The 24,110-nt window shown below is 41.8% G+C and overlaps 1 protein-coding gene across 1 annotated transcript; it reads right to left on the bottom strand.

Moving 5' to 3' along the window:
• Positions 1 to 24,110, bottom strand: LOC121415427 (trans-L-3-hydroxyproline dehydratase-like). The gene is made up of 4 exons (XM_041608631.1): positions 24,083 to 24,110; positions 22,727 to 22,807; positions 4,897 to 5,189; positions 1 to 474 (listed from the first exon to the last, which is right to left on the bottom strand). Exons 1-4 carry the CDS (start codon positions 24,108 to 24,110, stop codon positions 187 to 189), a joined length of 690 nt encoding a protein of 229 aa, XP_041464565.1. The 3' UTR covers positions 1 to 186.

Here is a 24,110-nt window from a genome sequence, read left to right as displayed (position 1 = left end):
GTAAAAGATTCATGAACTGGGTCCATATACTTTTTAAGTTGATGATGTCATTTCATAAATTTGATGTTGACGCAGCCGCCATCGCCATCAGAAAAGCGCTGCCTTTAGTCTCACTCTGCTTTGCAGGTGAGACAAAAACCGGAACCTGTCCTCAATAAGATGGACAAATGTTTTTATTTCACTTGATTATTTTGAGTCCTCTAAAAAGTGCTCTATCGAAACAAATCCTTTTCCCAATTCATCATCGTCTTCACATATAAAGGTGCTTTCTCCTACGTAGTGCCCTTTTCCTGATATTTCAACCACAACTGCGTCAAAGCGGCTCACCTTAGTCTTTTCCACTGCTTTTCCTGTGAATGTTGTTCCTGTGACCCCACTCCTAAAGGATCTAGTCTGGTCCAAATCTATCAGTCCTTTATGAAGCTGAAGAGCGATGCGGGCAGTGACACCTGACCCACAGGGGGATTTGTCAATCTGTTGGGGAAAAGTACAATTTAGTAAAAAATACAGAAAAATTTGATCATCGTGGTAGGAGAAATAGCTGAAAAGTTAATCCGTTGTCACACAATAGAGCAAACTGGTATTGCAACATTTCGACTGCTACCTGCAAGTCGCATTGCCTTTAACATAGACTAGCCTGTAGCAGTTGAAACGTTGCGCTACTAGTTTGTTCCATAATGTGACACCATATTAACTTCACCTAAATAAAATTTAGTTTACAACAATAATATATGATAAAACATGATCAACACAAATATTACATGTTTTAATTTTAATTCTCCCCCCCAAAAAAAATAACCAAAATATATCGAACAAGTGGAATGCCTCTGGCCGTCTCACCTGCATCACGTGGTTCAATATAGCAGCAGTGCTGACTTTGAATACTACTCTAACTCGCACAAGATGTTCAGTGATACATGGTTACTCTTATGTCCACCTTTTATGAACTAGACCAATAAACTTACAGAGATATGATGGTTATTCAACAAAAAAACCCAACATGGCCAAAGTTCATTGACCTTACATGACCTTGATCATGTGACCTGAAACTCGAACAGGATGTTCAGTGATACTTGATTACTCTTATGTACAAGTTTCATGAATCAGATGAAATTTCAAAGTTATGATGGTAATTCAACAGATACACCCAATTCGGCCAAAGTTCATTGACCTTTGACCTTGGTCATGTGACCTGAAACGCGCACAGGATGTTCAGTGATACTTGATTACTCTAATGTCCAAGTTTAATGAACTAGACCAATAAACTTTCAAAGTTATGGTAATTCAACAGATACCCCCGATTCGGCCAAAGTTCATTGACCCTAAATGACCTTTGACCTTAATTATGAGACCTGAAACTTGCACAAAATGTTCAGTGATGCTTGATTACTATTATGTCCAAGTTTCATGAATTAGATCCATAAACTTTCAAAGTTATGATGGGAATTAAACAGATATCCCCAATTCGGCCAAAGTTCATTGACCCTAAATGACCTTTGACCTAGATCATGTGACGTGAAACTAATGCAGGATGTTCAGTGATACTTGATTAACTTATGTCCAAGTTTCATGAACTAGGTCCATATATTTTCTAAGTTATGATGACATTTCAAAAACTTAACCGCAGGTTAAGATTTCGACGTTGATTCCTCCAACATGGTCTAAGTTCATTGACCCTAAATGACCTTTGACCTTGGTCATGTGACATGAAACTCTAATAGGATGTTCAGTAATACTTGATTAACCTTATGGCCAAGTTTTATTAACTAGGTCCATATACTTTCTAAGTTATGACGTCATTTCAAAAACTTAACCTCAGGTTAAGATTTGATGTTGACGCCACCGCCGTCGGAAAAGCGGCGCCTATAGTCTCACTCTGCTTCGCAGGTGAGACAAAAACTGATAAAAATTTGGCAAATTTTGTACCAATCCTTGCTCATATTAATTTGATACAAGATGGTATTGAGAAAGCCTGAACTTATGAACATGTATTACAGAGCGTGATCGGTTCATCACGGACGGACATATGATAGATTTTGAAAGTTTTGAAGGCTTGTAACAAATTAGGAATAATATGAACAAGGTTCCTTTGTGTTTTGTAGTGAAGGGTAGGACAAAGTATGCTGAATGATGAAAAAAGTTTGTTGCCTTGGTTACCTACAAACATAGGTATCCACTAAATGTGCCATATCACGGACGGACATGATAGAAATGTGGTTTTTAGAATTTTTGTACATTTTTATTGTTTCTATCTAAACAGCTTGACATGGACCAATAATTGTTAATGCAACTAACACTCGGGTATGTTAGCTTCTATGTTCAGCATATTGAATTCTTAACCAATATCAAACTTCTTAGAGAATTGCAAATATTTTCCATCACGGACGGACATCTCGGACGGACATCACGGACGGACACAATCAAAATACATTGGAAGTACCCTGTAAGAAGTTCTTAATACTTTCTTGGGGGAACAAATGCTATTGTATTGATGATTTGTACATATCTTAATATTATTAAACATTATCAGTTGCACAATCAAGTTGCTGCAACTTGATTTAAGATGTATAGCAACTTGTTTTCTATGCTAGACGCACATTATAATCTAGACATACGATTGCTCTTAACACAGTTCTTGTCAAATTAAGAGTATTGTCTTTTTAAATTGTAGAATACTAGGTTCCAAATCAATGATCATGTTGATACAAGTATTTTTATGATCATGATGATTTTTAGGCATTAATTTTCCAAGAGCAAAGAGGGTTTTTTAAGGTAAAAAATCTAAATCGAAAAGATCAACAGGTCGCTGATCCTTCTGCTTGTTTGTTGGATCAACACTTGTCGGGGGCTCTCTTTAAATCCATCTTTTGCACATATCAAAGTTTAGACACGCCATAATATCAACAGCCCTCATGTATTTAGGCCCTGACCGAATCCAAAATTGAAATTGATATATCAATCCAAAGCTTATTAAAACTTTTAAACACTGCAGTGCAAGCTTTATGCATTTTCACAGTTTACCAGATATTAAGCGATTTGCTTAAAATTAGCTCCATAATGGACTTGAAAAAGAAAAAAAAGGTATTCATGTAATTTTCACAAGCCTCAAGACTGTGATGTCATGTTCTGTTAGAAGCATTGTGAATTCATAGGTTTGTACATGAAAAAAATTGAATTTTCTGCTAATATCATATTATGCATTGTATTCTACTTCTTCTCCATCATTTCTGCAAGCTTGAATTGATGAAATCTACAGCTTTGAACTTGTTCTTGCCATATTTTATTTCCTGTTTTTTTGGCGTATAGATGTACATGTAGCTTTCCAACCCTATCTGCATTCCAATAATGTTTAACAATTTTTCCTGACAAAAATATAGCCCCAATAACGGCCAAACAAAGATATCACCAAAAAAATGTGACGAGTTGTAGGTAGTTACTCCATTTGAGTTCTGAATAATTCTCAGAGCCACTTCTCACTGCAATTAGAAGCTAAAATTAAATTCATAATCTGCTCAGCAAAGTTTCTCATTTGCATATGAATCTTTCCACAAGTATTTCACTCTTCCGTCCATGATGAAATTAATGTCCGTCCGTGATCATTTTTGATTGATTTATTGTATGCATAAAATGTATGGATTTTAGCTATGTTCAAATAAAATGATATACAGTGTCCAGTGATTTTATTGGTGTTTCTATTCTGATAAAGAATAAAAAGCTGAATCCATAGACATTATTCTAATAAAAATGATCCCGGACGGACATCAATTTCATCACGGACGGACAGAAATGTTAACATAGACAAGGAAAGTTTACTTCCCATATTTTTTTCTTATTAATTTATGTTTGATGATAGATTAATGTTCAGAGTGCAAGACCATTAAAAAAAAATTGGAGTAACTTTGAAAACAATAAAACTAGAGTGAATTGAATTTGAGTGAATTAACTTTGTCCGTCCGTGATGAAATTAATGTCCGTCCATGATCATTTTTGATTGAGATTATGATATGGATAAAATGTATGGATTTCAGCTGTGTTCAAATAAAATGATGTACAGTGTTTAGAGAGATACCTCTACACCTTTTTATTTTTTATTTCTATTCTGATAAAGAATAAAAAAACTTTTCATCTTTTTTTCCATCACAGACGGAAATTTCAAAATGGAAATGTTAACACCTACCAAAAAAAATTACTTCCCAATATTTTTTTTCTACTATATTATGTCTGATAATAGAGTAATGTTCAGAGTGCAAGAACATCCAAACCAAATTAGAGTAACTTTAAAAACAATAAAACTAGAGTGAATTTAATTTGAGTAGAAATGTCCGTCCGTGATGAGAGGTAGCAGCACCCCCATGAATAAAATGGACTATTCCGGTACTTTCGGAATCATCAATCTTCATGAAACTAAGTTTTTTGAAACCTGAGATATCAAAGATTATTTTAAAAGCAAATTTGATAGAAGTACCTAAAAAAAAAATTTCACCTCAATGTGAACCCTTAACCGATCATGCTCTACAATTCAAATTAATTAGTAATTCCATTAAACTAAAAGTTCTCCCATTTACGAGATAAAGCAAAGTTATGGAATATTTCTATTATACTTTATTTCTATGAAACAGTACTACAAAGGAATATGCTACAAATAAAACAATGATGGAATCTTACGATTTTCATATAATTTGTACCATATTATATGAAATTATAAAAATACATCCATTTTTTTTCTTTAAGAATTAAAAATTACAGGAGAGAAACTAATGATCTAAAAAGATCATCATTCATTCATCTGTTATTCTTACTAGACTCAGGGAGACAGTGAATTAGAAAAGAATTAAACAATTCAGAAACATAGGCGAGAGAGGATATGACATCATAGCTTATTAAAAATCAGCTAACCTGAGAATCAGCAAAATTACAAATATTGGTCGTTGGCTCCTCGCTCCAAGTATCCTCTCCATCTGTGATGATAGTCCCATAAAGGAAGGCGAGGTTTGGGCTGTCTGGATGTTCCAGGATCACTGCATCCTTGGTTGCCATGGTAACAGCTGTTCCAGCTGCCTGGATGCTTTGGAAAGAAGATTTTCCGAGGTCAAGACCAAGTTGGTCTGCAGAGACTAAGGCATAGAAGGCACCCCCGTAGCTGATGTCAATTGTTACTTCACCATAGTTTGGTACATTCAACTTTATATCTGAGGGAAGTTGAAGAATGAACATCATTATTTCAACAATCTCACTTGGAGTTGGTTGTATACAAAAATCCCTTCTAAAACAAACTAGAATGGAACAGGCTAAAACAGAACAGAATCGACTTCAACTTTCAAGACCTAAGTAAATTAACAGAGGATGACAATGCTTGTTGGTGTCTGGTGATAAAAGCTTGGTTTGCAGGTTTGAATTTCTTTGTAATAAACTTGGTGAGTAAAATTGAGGCTTGACAGTATACGATTCAGATTTTGTCATTGTCATAATGATGATAATGAATTAATGGAACATCATGTAGGCCCAGATGTAGGCCTACATTGTCTACAGATTTCTACTAGGCTAGTTATAGTTTTTACAGTGCTCAAGAAGCTGAAGCTGGTAATAGATAAATATATATATATAATTGATCTAAAGACTCTGATCTGATTCCACTGTCTGTGGAAATGTCAAGTACTTTCAAATTCAACCATGTCCATTAAATTTTCTTATCACAACAGGCTGCTATTAAAACTTTCCAGTTTCAGTTACCTGTTCTAATAGCAAAAGCAGGGGAACTCAGAAATCTCGCTCTTCCAGAAGTTTTCCTTTTGTCATCATACTCTACAAAAGACCTCACCAATCCGCAAGGGCACTGAAGATTAATTTCTGTTTCTGGAGAAACTGGTTCAACAAGTCCAAAATCAACGGCATATCTTAGGTATGTTGCAAAAGCGCCCTCTAGGTGCATTCTGAATGAGGCATTGAGTGTGCTGGCTAGAATTGCAGGGCGACTGTGAGGGCATTGCTTTGTATTGTTTTTGCATGTGCAAGGAAAGGTTATTCCCCATGGCATCATTGTTTTTATGTAGTTGAATGTTTATGGCAGCTGTATAGACTTGAAAAAAATTCTCACTTGGTGATCTTGCGACTCTGTATGCTACTGGAACTTTGGCCTCGCTTTCAACCTCTTACTATTCACATTTACAGGTATCATCCCACTCTAAAATGTATTCTTCCCGATAGAGCAACATTTAAACTGAAGCCGCGCGGGTACTAAGTTTATGCAAATAAGTAATAAACTCACCTGCAGCTTAGCTCTGCCGGCTTTGTAGTATAAAAAACACAGCTCTCTTGGTAAGTAGATGTGTCTTGCTCAGTCATGTGCTTCGCTGTGTCCATCCGACCCCAGGTCGGAAATGCTCGAACCCGGGCCCCGAAGGCAGTCGCTACTACAGGCCCCCCCATTTTAAAAAATTTTGGTCATATTTCCAAAATAATTAAAAATGTGGACAAAATTCAGCCACCCAATTTTAAAAAAAAGTAGCGACTGACTGGCCCCGCCAGTAATGATTCCCAGAAATTTACACCGAGAGCTCAAAAATAATTTTTTTTTTTTTATAAACAAAACCCACCCCCTAAACATGGGGTAACCAAACATAAAAAACAAATATAACCTGGCCACTAAAACATTAAATTTGGAAGCCGAAAACAATCTCCCAATACAAAAAAAAGTGGCCTAAACTAAAAACATCATAGGCAAAGCCCAAATACTCCCCCAAAATGGGGTCAAGCAAGTAAAACCTTGCTAGAATAACAAACCTTCCAGAAGGTCAGGCCTCCTGAAGGAAAAACCCAGGGAACACTCACATCAGTAGTTATATCACTGGGAAAAGCACCCTGGATACATCCCGGCCTATTGCCAGGCTCCCGGGAAGCACAGCCAAAAGGCGTCCCGGGTTGTGACGAAGTATATACCCCGTCTGCAGGGCCGCCCCAATATACAATGGGAGTCTAGCCCCTGGAGGCCATGAACCGGCAAGTATGGGGAGTCAGTCTCCAATAGGAGACACTCATCCGGTATTCTGAGTACCCCATCTTCCTGGGATTCACTAGAACCGAATCGAGCCGGTTCTCCCGGGGTAACATTCAGGGTATGCGCTGCGATATTGTGCAATGCAATTGAATCCACTTCTAGGGACTCACGCCCACCATTCCCAGAATGTGGCGGGATTCATAGAGTCCCGTACCTGCAGGATCATCTTCCTTCCTACCGTGTTGGTGAGGAGTTCACACCTACCCAGACAATCCTTCAGAAAAGGGAGAATTTACTGAGACATTCACCGCGAAAATCCAAAAACCAAACCCTCTATGTAGATAAGCGGTGGTCCCAATGACCGGATCACAACGTCTTGTAGCATTGCTCTGGAATTCCCGAACTATTCACGGTGATCCTTGGAGTCAATCTATCTCCGAAGCGATCCCTGATTCGAGTCAGGTGTTCCCAAGGATTTCATCTTTGGAAATCTGCTAATTCCAGGATCCCATAGCCTCCTCTGCCGGGTGTCAGGCAGAGCCACTGGCCATCCCCTTCGCGAAGGGATTCCTGCTGTGATGCAGCAGGACAAGTTCATATTGGCGACACCAGTATGGGCTGATCCTGGCTTACAGGATTTTAGCTGTATGAAGGAGTCATCTAGACTTAACAGCTTCAAAACTGTTTCACTGCACTTAGCAAACCACTTCTCCTGGGGAACTATTGCATCCAGATTTCTTGGAGCGGACCCGGGAGTTTCTGGGCTAAGCGCACAGCTCCGCTCCTGCTCTACAGTCTTGGACAGGCTTAGAGGAAACTCCAAGTCTTCATATCCGAAGTCTCCGGATAGGCCTCCCGATGGCATAGGTATAAAGGCCATGGAACTGGTATTAAGGCGGCAGACAAGTACGTCCTCTGGTTCCGCCTTCAGTTCATTCTCTAATGAAATCGCAGAAGTATCACCGGCTTGTATACTCTGATTCAGAATAACCGGTGGGACTGGTTCGAGAACTGTTGAGAGATCTATGAGATCACCAAGATCTGTATCGAGATCTATGAGATCACTTAGATCTGTCTCAAGATCTATGAGACCTCTCATATCTGTCTCCAGATCTAGATGGACACCAGCAGGCATCTGTCCTCCACAAGGAAGTCGATCCAGGTCTGTAGCGACCTGAAACCCTTCGCAAACCTTTTCATCTAAAGGTATCCGTGATGAAGCATCGGCAATTCCATGTTTTTTCCCAGGCTGATGTTCAACCTTCATACAATACTGGCTGAGTTCTTCTAGCCAGCGAGCCAGTTGGCCTTGAGGATAACGGAACTTAAGTAACCAGGTGAGACTACTATGGTCTGTTCGGACAACAAATGATTGGCCCGAAAGATAGTGCCGATATTGAAGGGTAAACCTCATAACTGCCAACAGCTCGCGTCGAGTGACGCAATATCGATGCTGCTCAGGCGTCAAAGCAAAGCTGCCGTAGGAGATAACGCGTTCTTGACCATCCTGCAGCTGCAAGAGTTCTGCACCAATGGCTTCATCCGATGCATCAGTGTCTAAGATGAACGGATCGTCCCCATTAGGCATAGCCAGAACTGGGGCCGCAGTCAGGCGTATCTTTGGCTTCGAAAGCTGCCTGCTGTTCAGAACCCCAATGAAAGGGTTTCTTACCAGTGATCTGGTATAAGGGGACTGCCAGTGCGGCATAGTCTTTAATAAAAGACCGATGATAGTTCACCAGTCCAAGAAACTGCTCCACCTGACGTGTGGTACAAGGAACCGGCCAGCGTTGGACCGCTTCAATGTCGCCTTCCTTAAGCTCCACCCGGTTGTTACTCACAGTTCGCCCAAGGAATTCCACCTGAGCTTGGAACAACACACATTTCTTAGGCTTGAGCTTGAGACCAAACTCTTGAAACCTCTGCAGTACCCTCGAAAAATTGACGAGGTGATCCTCAAAGTCTTTACCGAGGACAATAATGTCATCCAGGAAAGCGAGAACACTATCCCAGTTGAGCTCACGAAGAACTAAATTCATTGCCCGGGAGAAAGTGGCTGGTGCGTTACATAAGCCAAAGCCCATGCGGACAAATTCGAACAGCCCATACTTAGTAGTAAAAGCCGTCTTTTTACGGTCCTCCGGCTTGATCTTAACCTGATATTATGCCGAATTGGCATCAAGTTTGGAGAACCACGAATTCCCAGCCAAAGTATCCAGGCACTCCTCTATGTTAGGCAGAGGATAAACATCTTTCCGGGTCACCGATTTAAGTGCCCGGTAGTCGATGCACCATCGAACTCCCCCATCCCTCTTCCGTACTAATACGGGAGCAGAAGCCCACTCAGAGATTGAGGGTTGAATCACACCAGCATTCTCCACCTTAGCTAGGTGTGCCTTTTCTTCACCCGCAAATGCTACGGGAGTACGCCTCATCCTTTGTTTAATAGGAGGCGAAGTGCCAGTATCAATACCGTGCTCAATAAGGGTAAAGTTCCCTAGATCGAATTCATCCTTAGCAAAGGCGTCTGCATGGTATACGAGCAGATTAAGAAGCTCGCTGCCTTGCGCAGATGATAATCCCTCACAAGAACGGGTGAAAAGATCTTCAAGATGATTAGGGAGCTTCTCACTCCCCCCCCCCCCCCCCGTTTTAATCTGATAGGCGCGTATCACGTCCTCAGTGGGATCATAGGGAACTTTGGCCACCTCTACTTCCTGTGCTGCACCAAGAAGATCACCAGGATCTATTATGACTGGGCAATCAGCCAAGTTGATGACATATATTTCAGCTGTGGCCCCTGCATCATGCAAAGTTTGAGGGGCAATCCCCTCCAGGGTATGCACTGGTTCAAACACAAAGGTGTCTAACTTCTGATCTAAGATTCCAGAGACCCGTTTGGCCTTGTTTGGAGGAACGATGACTAGGTATTTAACTCTCACCTGAGCCACCTTGTGCTCAGACAAATCAGATCCAAACTGGAGAGGTATTTGCTCCTCCCCCAGTTCCAGACGGGCCGACTTGAGGTCAAGGACCACCCCTTTAGCGTGCAGAAAATCTGCACCCAAAAGCATATCATCCTCGATTGGAGCTACGTATGCATCTCCTTCAAAACAAGAGTTTCCTAATTGGAAAGACATGGGACCTACAATGGCTCCAGCCATGCGCATCTCCCGGCCAGCAGCAAGCAAAGTTACTGAACGCTTGTGCGCAGGCGGGGGGTCTAACTTATCATAAACTCTATCTGAAATAATAGTCACTTCAGCAGCAGTATCAACAACCGCTTTTAGTTCATGACCAGCTATGACAACAGGCACATAAGTCAATGAGTTTGTCCCCAAGCGGCATACCACTACATCCTCGGGCTCTATATCCCTGGGGTCCACCTCCAACCCCTCCTCAGGTGGGCTCACTGCTGCCTCCTCAGTGGGGGTAGGGCTAGGCAGTGCTACCGGAAACGTAGATTCCAGCTCAGCCGAGAGGTCTATTAAACCGTCAGCAAGTGCCCGGATCACCGGGTCCTTTGGGGATGGGTGCCATAAAGACACTTCGATGTTTGCATCATCGCCCATGTCACCTGCTGGGGTAGGAACACCTACTCCTGGTCCGACTCGGCCAAGGGACTCATGGGTCGAGGTTCGGCCATCTCCCCCGACCCCATCTTGTTTCCCTCCTCAAGTTCAATAAGGGAAACTGAAGGCTTGCTGTTGCTGGGGCCTCTTTTCTGGCAATTTCTCTGATAATGTCCGGGGGACCCACATTAATAACATGCCCCGGGCTCAGCAGAAGGGCGTGCCATCATTCCTTCAAACGCTTCACATAGCCTTGCCACATCCTTTGATAGGGTGTCAAGGCGGTCGTCATACCCGTTCATTTGGTGCAGGACCTCACCCATTCCTATTGGCCCCGACTGGCCCGGCTTGGGCCCAGAGGGCTTGACAAATGTTTTCCATGGGTTGTTTCGCGGCATGGTAGGCGTGGTGTTGACTTGTTTTACAACCCATTCACTAGGATCATCGATGTGGGCTACTGATGCCCTCGCGGGTTTAGAGCGACCGAACACCGCAGTGTGGGAGTGTTGGGCCCACCGGATAGCATCCGCTGCGGACTCCACCGACTTGGGTCGGTGATTCAGGGCTTGATACCCCGCGTTGCGGTCATATGCACCTTGGCACATACGCAATACCAGCTGCTGTTGGAGAAAGGTTTCAGGGCTGCCCGGAAAAGCCCTGCTGGCCAACTCTTGAAGTCGGTCCGCCCACTCTTCCAGGGTCTCGTTTGCCCCCTGCTTGGCGCCCATGTATTCTAATTGAGACGACTCAGGAAGCTCCGAGAAGTTGAATCGAGCAGCCATCTTTCTGATGGCAACATTGAAATCCATTCCCGGACTCTGGGCTGCTATACGATCATAATAGGCAAGGGCCTTGCCCTCCAGACACCAACACAGCTGAGCCAAGCTTTCTTGGCCATCCCATTCTCGATCAGCAGCGAGAAGTGAAAACTTCCTATAAAACGGATCCCACTGGGACTTCCCATCAAATGAGAGACCTTTGGGGAGTACTTGGAAAGACAGACCAGTGCGAGGGCGGCCCATGGCATTGGCCACCTGGGGCCTAAGCCCGATCACCGGTGCACTGTGGGGCACAGTTCGAATATCCCTATAGGGCAAAGACACCCCTTGCGGGGCGTGTGTCTATCCCAGCATTCGCTTGAGGCATCTGGGAATCCGGTGCGGGACCGGAACTGTCCCCAGGAAAGGGATTATCCCTTCTTTGGCGCGGGCCTAGTGTGGCGTTGGCGCGCGGATTAGTTCCCTTGGCGCCGGAGGCGTTCGCCCGCCCACTGCTCCCGTGAGAATCCGGAGGCGGATAGAAGTCGAACTGATAAGGATCCGGAATTTGGTTGCAGCGGGGTGTGCTTGCCCCCATCGGATGCATCTCTGGCATAGACTGGAATGCTGCTGAGTTATCCGCGGGACGCGCTGGTGTGGCACCGCTTGCTGAGGCGGTGGATACGGATGGAGGTGCGAAATCGAAGCCATCAACCGGAATATCCCCGAGAAATGGGGCCGACGCGAATAGGTCGGGTGTAATGGTCCCATAATGTGACCTGGCTTCGGCGATGACCGCCAGACCCGCGGCAGTCATGCCAGGCACAGCCGCAAGTTCCAACATGGAACATGAATTAATCGAGAGTCGGCCTGACTCCGCCATTGTAGTAAATAATCTGATTATGTCTCTTTATTACTAATCAGTAATTCCTATTGCGGAAAGAATAAATCCAACAATACTTGGATTAGTTCCGCCCTTGTGATCGCTCCGGCACGGTACGCTAACAAAAGAAATCGCAAAAGGCGTAACCTCCCCCTAATTTCAATAACAAACTGATTGGAATTATTCTCATCCATGTATTGAAATAAACCAATAAAAAACACCCTTACAAAGGAAGGGTAGCCAATTAATTATACACAGCTACAATTGCAGCTCAATGTGTATGGTTTCTTTATTCCTATATAAATATACAGTATTATTCAGCTTTTGTTTTATTTATCCAAAATCCTCCAAAAAGCCTTTAAAAATATTGTATTTTATCTATTTGTTTCCAAAAAACCTACAAGTATTAATGTAGTTCACTTCTCAGATTTCCAAAATCTTTCAGTATTGCTGTATTTTATTGATTCCCAAAAATCTTTCAGTGCTAATGTAATGCCGCCAACGACGCGCAGAGCCTACGGAAGGTAATTAAATCACGGTTGCTCGGCCGAACGTTGGAAGGTCAATAGCTGGCGTTGATCTGATTGAGTGCACGGTACCTGGTAATTACTATCCTAAACAATGAACTATATTTATTGGTAACCAAAAATTATATCCAATAGGGTAATGATTATGTTAATCAAATCTCAGGTCTGATATAAAGACTAGCTTGTCTGTCAATGTGGCAAAACTAAGACTTCTGTCTAAATTATATATCACTACAGCCAATCAGATATATATATTTCATTAAAAGACAGGGTCTGAAATACAGACTATCACTTAATTAGATCAACAGGGTCTGAAATATAAACTAACCTAATATCAAATTATTAAGTTATAGATCAGAAAATTATCCAAACAGTAACCGCTGATTAAAGCAGTATAAACAACAATAAGTCTGAAACCCAGACTAACCCGGCAAAATTTGTCAAACCGAGTCTGGCACACAGACTATCAATTATAAAAGGTCAAGTCTAAAATACAGACTAACCGTACTCCAAACTCAAAACAATGTGTAAATTAATTAAATTAGGCCGATAAAAATAGATATGTTTTCACTTCCTAAAATAAATCTCAAAGGGTCTGATTATTCAGACTAACTCTGAGTATATTTCACAAAAAACCCAGTGTTGATCTCAATTAATAATAAACCTACCCATCGAATGTAAATCAGCAAATATTTAACAAAATAAACTCTTGCAATAACACCGGTGTATAACCGGTACACAAGAGTCTGAATTGTAAGACTATTGTCAAGTTCAAGATAAAATCACAGGTACCTGCACTTGACAGCCTCAACGGCAGGCTGTAGTTAACCGGTCAAGTCACCGGTTACAATACAAAAATACAGTAATGCAATTAAATCTAAATACACCCTAACTTACAATACGAGTAATCACAATCACTCCACACTCTCTCTCAAAAAAAATGGTTTCTTTTTTATTTTTATTTTTTTATATTTATTTATTAATTTTGGTGCTATACATATCGGTGGCTGCCGGGAAAGAACCCCGAGTCCCCACTGCCTAAATCTCAGCGGCAATGTGAACGAGGTCGCTACTCGCGGTGCACGCTCACCGCGCGATCGACCCGAATCACTGCACAAAAATAAAGCAGTCAATCTCGAGTAAAATCAATAATAAAAGGCAACCGAACAAAGGCACAAGAAAAAGACAGTAGGAAATCCGTAGAAAAGAGAATAGAGAATACAAATGAAAAGAGAACAGACAGTGACAGTCAAAGGAAACCGAAAAAAGAAAAGGAAAACGGAAGGGAAAAATACAGCCCGGATGCCCTCGGTCGCAGAATCCCACTGCTACCTGTACCCGGCCTACCGATTTGACCCGACCTAATTTACTTTTCTTAGCTAGGGTTGGCCCAAAATTGTCACAGGTCCGGTCCGTGACGCCAATGAAGCCGCGCGGGTACTAAGTTTATGCAAATAAGTAATAAACTCACCTGCAGCTTAGCTCTGCCGGCTTTGTAGTATAAAAAACACAGCTCTCTTGCCGTCTTGGTAAGTAGATGTGTCTTGCTCAAAGTCATGTACGCGCTGTGTCAATCCGACCCCCGGTCGGGAAACCCACTGATCTCTATAGAGATCAGTGGGGAAACCCCGCCGATTGTTCACGATGCCTCCCGGAAATGCCCGAACCCGGGCCCCGAAGGCAGTCGCTACTACAAAACTATATTGTGGTGAAATTTGAATAAAGATGTTTTTATGTCCCTGTTTCGGCGGCGTCTGTTATTTTTGGGAGTGTTTTGGGGCACTTATATATTCAAATGCATGCGCATTGCTGTTTTCTATTAGTGCACCTTGGTCCCAGTTAAGATCACAACTTTTGGCTTAAAAAACAAAGGAATACATAAGAACTGAATAGGCGATTTATATGACCTTAAAACTGCAATAACTTTCTTATTTCTGGGGCTATTGAGATAAATGAGGTGTTAAATTAAAGGTCTTGATGAGCTCTAAATGATGCCATGAAGAAAACATCTTATTTCTGAGATTTATTTTTTTTGCAACATACCTACATATCTGGCCAAAGCAAGTGTTGCGTGGCCATGCATACCGGTATACTATAACCTTCATTGTGCATGATCAGAGAAGCAAAATGGGCTCTCGGGTGATCTGGTTTGACGAGGAGGGCTCCATACATGTCGTAATAATGCCCTCTCGGTTCCAGCATCAGTCTTTCCGAAGGTGGTCCAGGTTCTTTCGGACGTAGGAGCGCTTCGCCAGGATCGTGTCCCCAACGATATCGGGATATAGCCGGAGGTGATAATCCGTAACGGCTCACCGCAAGTGTGCATTTCCATCGTATTTATTTTGAACGAGCATTTTGGCACAACAGCAGCAATATCTGACATTTTGTTTGATGAGATATATCTCTGTAAGGTATTCTCTTTAAAACTGTGTACGTCTATAAACAAGTTACTTAATTGTTAGCAGCTGTAACTTTTTTGTTAGGTAGTATGTTGTTGATCAGAGCTAGCTAGCTACACGTTGCGTTGTATGGAAAGCTATGCAACTATTTAATCCGTTATTATTAGATTATGGGCTGAAACCTCAACTAAGTTTAAACCAAGTTTATTTATAAAGTTTGTTCATCCGTTATGCAAAAAATAGGGGAATTCTATGTAAAAAAAAAAATATCGCAAAACTTAGATGTGGTTAATTGTGAAATGACGAGACCAATATATTTTTTTACAGGAAAACATTTATGGAACACTATGGCTACCCATACATTGATGGGTGCGGAAGTGGGCGGGGCTTTCAAAGGTCATGCAGTTTGCAAACAGTGTCTACCGTGCCGGCAACTCATCCACTTACCACTTACATTTAATGTCATTCCGTCTGTCAACATTTCGTCTAACAACCATTTGGTCCAATCATCACTCCATCTAATCACAATTTCGTCTCTTAATTCATTCATTAATTTGCACAATTTAACACAAAGTCCAATTACACCAAATATGGACTCATGCAATACCGGGACTCAATGGCTATTGTACCAATTATAACGTTCTGCCTTAGACGAAATTGCATATTAGACTAAATTAAAGTAGACCATTCGGTGAATGGACGAGGACGAATTGAAAATAAACAATCCCCTCTGGTGGTCTTATACGTACACTATCCATGACAACGCATGGTAATTCCCCCCCCCCCCCGCGCCGGCCGCGCGTTTCCGTTTTACACCCTGGCGAAGGCATTTTCCGGAAAAGTAGCCAAAAAGCGACTAGTGAAGAGTCTACGTCTACGTTTGTTTACATTATCAGCTGGGCGCGCGATCCAAAGTCCGCACCAAAGTTATCCGCAGCTGAGCTTATACTTTCCAGGTTCAATACTGCAGTATCTATCTATCTATCTAATAATCTTCTCTGTCTATCTCATTCTTTATCTAACATCTATCTATCTCAAATTCTATATCTCTCTCTATCTATCCATCCATCTGTCTGTCTTTCTCTATTTCTCTCTCTCTACCTACCTATGTAACTACAGTATCTATATCTGTTAATTTGTCGCTCTACTCTCTCATTCTTCAATCTGACATATATCTATCTCTCAAATTCTCTATCTATCTCTCTATCCATCTGTCTGTCTTTCTCTTATTCTCTCTATCTATCTATTTTTTAACTTATCTATCTGTTAATATTCTTTGTCTCTCTCCCTCTTTATCTATCTAACATCTATCTATCTCTATCTATCCATCTGTCTGTCTTTCTCTATTTTTCTCTATCTATCTATGTATCTATCTATCTGTTAATTTGTCTATATTATCTGTCTCTCTCATTCTTTATCTTTCTATCTATTAACATCTATCTATCTGTCTCTCAAATTCTCTATCTCTCTCCTTCTCTAGCATCTGTCTGTCTTTTTTCTCTCTTTCTCTTTGTCCGTCCATATTTCTATCTACAACATCTCTCCTTCTCTCTATATCCTTCTCTCTCTCTTTCTCTCTCTCCCCCTCTCCCTCTATATATCGACCTCTCTGTCTCTCCCCCTCTCTCTATCTATCCATCCATCTCTCCCTCTTTCTCTCTCTTTCTATCTATCCACCTCTCTCTCTCTCTCTCTCTCTATTTCTATCTATCTATCTGTCTATCTTGTCTCTATCTATTTATCAGTCTTCTATATCTATCTTTCGGCAGCTTCTAAGTGTATCAATCCATCAAACTTAAATTTGTCTTTCCATTATAAGTATCTGTTTATTTTGATTTTGTCTGTCATTCTATTCATTTAGTTAATAATTTATTTTTAGAAAAAAAAACTATCATAAACAACGCGACTGCAAAAGCATGTTCGGATTTCACTCCTGACTGCCGCTCTCTCTGTACATGAAGTGCCGAGGAACTCTGTGCTCTGATCAGTAACTGTGCAAATTGCATGCGGTGGTGGACTCGCCTGTGTCGCACGCTGCATGCAACCCAGCGACGTTTGTAGACTCTTCACTAGTCGCTTTTTGGCTTCTTTTCCGGAAAATGCCTTCGCCAGGGTGTAAAACGGAAACGCGCTCCCGGCCCCCCTCCCAATTTTTTTTTAAAGCAAGAAAGGGCTGTAAGAAGTGTCACTAGCTGTATGCAAAACAGTCGTGTAACAGGCGGGGGATGGGGGGGAAGGGGAAAAGGATCGATCAATATGGGAGAAAGAAATGAAAATGGAAAGAAAATGAAAAAAGAGGAAAGGGAAAAATGGAAGAGAAAGAAAGAAAAAATAACTTTAAAAACATTATGATTAAATATTATGACTTCCTCCTGCTCGTACGCACGGGCGTCCGTTGATATAACACATGATATTTTTATGAAAATATGCACCCTTTTTCTTAAAAGTTGATGGAGAGGGGGAAAATTAATCGTATCAAGTCGGGGTATTCAGTAATGAGTACAGGAGAAACTATATTTCACTGATTTTCATGATTCATCCCATTTGATTAACTCATCTATTCGTGTTTTGGGGCTAATCTTTCCCCCGGGGGGCATATCAATTTGTTTGCGCTCCTTTTTTGCAGTGCGTAGCGTGTTAAATTATTTCCCTATGGAGAATAATAGAAAATACGCAGTTTTTGAGGGATTTGCTAAGATATCTCCCAAACGCGTCAACAAGGTGATCTATCAAAACAGAATAGAATAGAGCAGATTCTCACCTTGAACATGATATGATTTTCATTCAATTTTAGTCAAATTAAGTTCTGTCACTTTTGAGGTTTTTGGAACCTTTCTTGATGATTTTGGAAATCCATTTGTACATGAGCCAATGGGCAAGTGCGGGAAACGAAACGTTTGGTGCGACTTCACATTGTTGTAAAAAAATATATACGTCACAATAGACCCTATCAAAAAAAGACATTTTGCAGAAAATGCTGTAGATTGCGAATACCTAAGAATGATTTTGATTGGATAAAAAAAACCTCTGTCACTTTTCACATTTGCAAAAGCTTTTGCAATTTTGGTCACTATAGTTTGGCGGGTTCAGCCGATGGCATTGTGTGTACACAGTATAGTACACAGTACACACGCATAGCTAGGCAACGCAGCGCGTGAAGAATTTCACTATTCGTACAGCGACGACTTGAGTGTATGTTGGATAGAACCGTACCATTTTTGACCGGGGGGTGTGCCAATGAATGCAAGTGATCAAGAAGAGTTACAAAACTGAAGGGAGTGAGAAAACAAGGAAAGTGAGAGGGAAATTTATGAAAACAAGTAATGCGAGGAAAAATTACAAGAAAAGGAGAGAAAGGAGAAGAAGTGAAAACACGCAGCTGAGTGCGCTCACGATATGTAAGTTGAACACCCCTGCACCGCAATGTAGCAGCCCGCCACTATACACGTAGACTGCCTGCACGATGCGAAGATAGCGGCGCGTATTAGTGACTGTGCGTTAAACGTCCCATTTCTATGCCTTATAAAAGGAGCGTTTTTTGTACACAACAAATTGATATGGGGGGGGGGCACTCGACCAAAAAAGTGGTGGGGGTGTGCCGCGGGCGAGACAAAAAAGGGGGGCCTTGGAGCGGGCTTATTGTAAAAAGGAGGGTCCTCGGAACGGGCTTCGGAACGACAAATGTTTGTGAAAACGGGGGTCCTTGGAACGGATCGCCAGCGTGTGAGCGCGTATGCCTCCCTACGGAACGGTCATGCGTGCACGATGCGCTAGCGCGGCCTCCGCCGGGGAGCTCTGCTGCCGCTTTTCACCAAAATTGCAGCTCATTCAACGCGATCGGAGCGGCGTAACGAAAAATATGCGAAGCTTTGGAGCTGATTTCTCTCTTCTTTTTTCTCGATAAGAAGAAAATGCTATGCCTTGGAGCGGCTTTCTGTGTTCTTTTTCTCAACAAGGCAAAAATGCTATGCCTTGGAACGGAAATTTGAGTGTAAAAATGGGGGTCCATATCAATTTGTTTGCGCTCCTTTTTTGCAGTGCGTAGCGTGTTTAATTATTTCCCTATGGAGAATAATAGAAAATACGCCGTTTTTGACGGATTTGCTAAGATATCTCCCAAACGCCTCAACAAGGTGATCTATCAAAACAGAATAGAATAGAGCAGATTCTCACCTTCAACATGATATGATTTTCATTTAATTTTAGTCAAATTAAGTTCTGTCACTTTTGAGGTTTTTGGAACCTTTCTTGATGATTTTGGAAATCCATTTGTACATGAGCCAATGGGCAAGTGTGGGAAACGAAACGTTTGGTGCGACTTCACATTGTTGTAAAAAAATATATACGTCACAATAGACCCTATCAAAAAAAGACATTTTGCAGAAAATGCTGTAGATTGTGAATACCTAAGAATTATTTTGATTGGATAAAAAAAACCTCTGTCACTTTTCACATTTGCAAAAGCTTTTGCAATAATTGGTCACTATAGTTTGGCGGGTTCAGCCGATGGCATTGTGTGTACACAGTACACACGCATAGCTAGGCAACGCAGCGCGTGAAGAATTTAGCACGTTTTCATTATTCGTACAGCGACGACTTGAGTGTATGTTGGATAGGACCGTACCATTTTTGACCGGGGGGTGTGCCAATGAATGCAAGTGATCAAGAAGAGTTACAAAACTGAAGGGAGTGAGAAAACAAGGAAAGTGAGAGGGAAATTTATGAAAACTAGTAATGCGAGGAAAAATGACAAGAAAAGGAGAGAAAGGAGAAGAAGTGAAAACACGCAGCTGAGTGCGCTCACGATATATAAGTTGAACACCCCTGCGCCTCAATGTAGCAGCCCGCCACTATACATGTAGACTGCCTGCACGATGCGAAGACAGCGGCGCGTATTAGTGACTGTGCGTTAAACGTCCCATTTCTATGCCCTCTAAGAGGAGCGTTTTTTGTACACAACAAATTGATATGCCCTCCCCCGGTGGGGTCACTCAATATGACTTGGGGACCGCATGACCGTTACCAAAATCGCGGGAAAAGGGGTCAATTTCACGGAACGTCCGCGGACAGAACACTCCTCGAAGTAGTGAAAATAGGGGTGCTCTCCGTCCTCGATCTGATGGAAATGGGGGTCAGGAAAAAGGGGAGAACGATCACGGGAAGTAAAATCCGTCGCCGAGTCACCAGCCGCAGACTACGCGCTCATCATGCTCTGTATCTTTATGTGGACAACTCTACATTTATTTTTACAAAGAATTGTACTTTTCGTATTTTTCATGAAAAATAAAGTTCTTTTGGATTATTGTATCAGTATGACATGGCTCTTGGTCATCTATAAGGACTGAGCACTCTGACGCCTGTGTTGCAATTTCCTCTAATGATGAGGAAAGGGTATAAATTCCCTGTCCTTGAAATATGGTAAATAGGGGTAAGTTTTCGAAATGGACAAAAAGTGTCCTTACAATATTATAATTAGGGGTGTTTCAAGGTACCATTTTACCGCAATTTTGTCCTTGTTTTGCGTGAAAATAGGGGGGTAAATTTCACAAAATGTCCTTGAAATTGACTGCAATAGGGGGTTACTTGCATTTGTGGTAACGGTCATATGCGTCCCCCTCTGCGGGTGAGTGACCCCACCGGGTGCCCTCCGCGGCACATAACCACTATGCATTATATACTGAGTGCCCCCCCCCCCCCGGATCTTTCCCTTACGCATTGCTTTTTGGCAGAAGTTCTATGGAAAATGCACCTTTTTTCACACAAACTTTTAGACACTCTGTATTCATTCCCCCATTGCTCGAGAATGAATGGGCAGTTAACGACGGGGTGAAAGATTTATTGAAGAATGGAATGTATATTTCAGGAAAATGAAAGCCATTTCTCCATTCGGATGTTATCTTCAATACGTGTTTTTTAGATGAAGTTAGTTGTCGAATAGGCTCTCCTGGCATTTGAGGTCTCTATCGGTGACGTCACTCAGGATCGTCATGCCTGAACCATCGGCCAGGCAGGGGTCACAATGGTAGTATGATTTATGCTATACAATAATCTTTTCCTCCCGTTCAAATGAATGTAAAACTCAAATAATTTTCATCAGAGCATGTACAGGAGTACTGTAGTACACATTTCTTTGTTATAAGAGAATTACGAAGTCCCTCCAGTGAGTTTGATCACCCCCTATTGTGAAAATGTATCACCCCTAAGTTGTAACACAGTCAGCTGTTTGCACTCAGGGTCACTCCGTGACCTGCATGTGCGTGTGTTCAAGAGTTGTACACGATTTTCTGTCTCATTTAGGCAGAAATCTTTCATAATGCGGAAGAAAAACGGGAAAGGGAAAGAAGAATACGTGAGAAAGAACAAATCACCCCGAATTAGCATGATTATAAGAAAGGAAAAATAAATTAAAAGATGATAAATAGCAACCTAAAACGGGAAATGAAGGTAGAATGGAATGAGCCAAAAGCTAACTTCTTAAAAATTGAATAAAAGAGACAACAAAAAAGAAGAGACTTCAGGGGATTCAAATTAACGAACTGGAAGAATGATATATGCATGGCAAATAAAATTGCGTATGCTAAATCTTATGCAATAACGGTCGCAATCAGGACAAAAAGTCCTTAGCCAAAGGCTAGACGTCCCTCCCATTATATTACACTACCTAAGTAAAAACTCTTTTTTTTTTTTACTTCGGCTCTTAAAAACTATACCTGAGATCTGCCCTAGACTCCACACAGTATAGGGGCTCTTCATCTGTAACCTCGAACACACTAGCGTACCTAAGGGGGGGGGGGCAGACTGCTCCCCCCCATGGGCGGAAATCCCGGGGACGTGTCCCCCCTACTCAAAATAGTAGGGGGGACACAATATCAAATGTCCCCCCCCCCTACTATTTTGGGTCTTTGGTGATGCTAATAATATAACTCAAAATGGGAATAATTAAAACGTGCGTTTTGGGACGAGATGACTTTTTTTTTGCTTGTCAAATTTTCCAGACCCTTGTCCCCCCTACCTTTTGTGAGAGATTTCCCCCCCCCCCGCCCCCCCCCCTTGACGAGTACCAGAGATGCAAAGTTCAAAGACCAGCTATGCGTGAGATTTTCTGTGAATCTGAGTGAGATCACAGACATTGTGTACAAAGTATATGGGGATAGGCTGTGATAGTTGCGTGAGACAGAGATTTGAGGGGATGAACAAGAGTCCAAAATGCGTGAGTCTCACGCATAATGCGTGAGACTTGGTAGCTCTGGAGTACGAGTCACAACTCATGCAAGAGGGACGTACCGAATTCACTAAGGTGGACTATTATAGAATAACGCATTCCGCGGAGTTGTTTAGCGAATATGCAGTGCACGAGAGGTTTCTTCTGAGCATGCGCACTCCACACGAGCCGGAGGCGAGTGTGGAGTACGTGTGCATGCGAAGAAGAAACCTCGAGTGCACTGCATATCGCTGAAAAACGACGGGTAAAATGCGTTATTCCTTTTATAAGATGGCTAAGTAATTTCGATCGCAATTTTAAGCACCTTATATGAGAAAGAAATTATGAAATAGATCTAAATCAAATATCAAACATTTTGAAATTGCACTCACCGTGGGTTAGACAATTTGGGTGCGCGATATTCTCACGGGCGTGCAGGGATAGACACTTTTCGCGAATGATCACGTGGTACGCTTTGACCAATCAGCAAGCTGCAAATTATTTAGCCATCTTATAATAAAAGTTATACCCGGGCTCAAAACGCGTCATTTTAATCCATGGACTAAAGTTCTGCCGACTGAGCTAAACGACCTTAGCCGACCTTAGCCGCCCATATGGGGAGAATTGTAGGATGGGGGGTCGGGTGTCCGGACAGCGCGTTTCCGTTTTACACCCTGGCGAAGGCATTTTCCGGAAAAGTAGCCAAAAAGCGACTAATGAAGAGTCTACGTCTACGTTTGTTTACATTATCAGCTGGGCGCGCGATCCAAAGTCTGCACCGAAGTTATCCGCAGAACATATATGCAGCTGAGCTTATACTTTCCAGGTTCAATACGAATGTTTGCCTTGATCATTTGCCTTGCCGATTTGCTGATGTCTGTCTTTCTATCTATCTGCCTATACAGCGCGTCCCAAAAAAAACTATACACTTTTGAATTGGCTGCAAAATTAAAAGTATATCTTTTTGTGGGGAAAAGACTTACATATATGGAAAGCCAATAAAGTCATCTTTCAAATGACACCAAAAGTTTGGAAAATTATTCATGCTTGACCGAGCACTGCCCACTTAAACAAAGGGTATGAAAATTAGGGTGGGCAGGAATTAGCCTGCCAGTTTCTTTCAGTTTTTGAGAGGCGAGTCCCTTGGAACTTGCAAAGTTGAGGGTGTTTTAATAAATCAATGATCATGATCATCAATTTAGGTTTTTATAGCAAATTTTAAGAATTAATAGATTGAAATTTAATGCATGAGTGAACATGAAATACAATTTTTCACTTTTCAAATGGATCTCAGCAATGTGTCATGGAAGTCAGAATAGGGATAGGACTTAGGTGGGGGAAGAACGTTGATGGGTAATGGGTCAACAGAACACTTAACCCCCGCCTCTCTCTCTCTCTACCCCTTTCACCCCTCCTGTGAAACTAGCCTTTGCTGGGGTGAGCAGGAATTAGCCTTCCAGCTTTTTTTTTTTTTTTTATTTAGGTGAGTCCTCAGGAACTTGCAAAGTTAAGTTAACTGATGAATTGAGATCAGTTTTGGTTTCTTAAGCAGATTTCATGAGGTACTAAATTGAAATGTAATGCAAGAATAAACAGGAATTGCAATTTCAGTGTAACATTTTTAGTTTATTATGTGGATCTTAGCAAGTGTGCTTATAAGAGTCAGAGTAATGTGATGGTACCTGTTACATGCAAGGGGTGAGATAGGGTAAGACTTTTCTTTTACAAATTACATGTCATGTACGCACCTCCGCCCTCCACCCCTTTCTTTCTCAT

The sequence above is a fragment of the Lytechinus variegatus genome, chromosome 5 (genome assembly GCF_018143015.1).
Source record: "Lytechinus variegatus isolate NC3 chromosome 5, Lvar_3.0, whole genome shotgun sequence".
Taxonomy (NCBI): domain Eukaryota; kingdom Metazoa; phylum Echinodermata; class Echinoidea; order Temnopleuroida; family Toxopneustidae; genus Lytechinus; species Lytechinus variegatus.
This window is presented reverse-complemented; position numbering and strand designations above follow the sequence as displayed.

Bases quoted from the DNA above. Each gene is read 5' to 3' on its own strand.
- LOC121415427 (XM_041608631.1), bottom strand. From the start codon at position 24,110: ATGAGAAAGAAAGGGGTGGAGGGCGGAG. The intron at 22,808-24,082 runs GTGCGTACATGA...GATTGGTCAAAG, and splicing joins GAAAGGGGTGGAGGGCGGAG to CGTACCACGTGATCATTCGC. The intron at 475-4,896 runs GTTAGCTGATTT...TTTCCCCAACAG, and splicing joins GTAATTTTGCTGATTCTCAG to ATTGACAAATCCCCCTGTGG.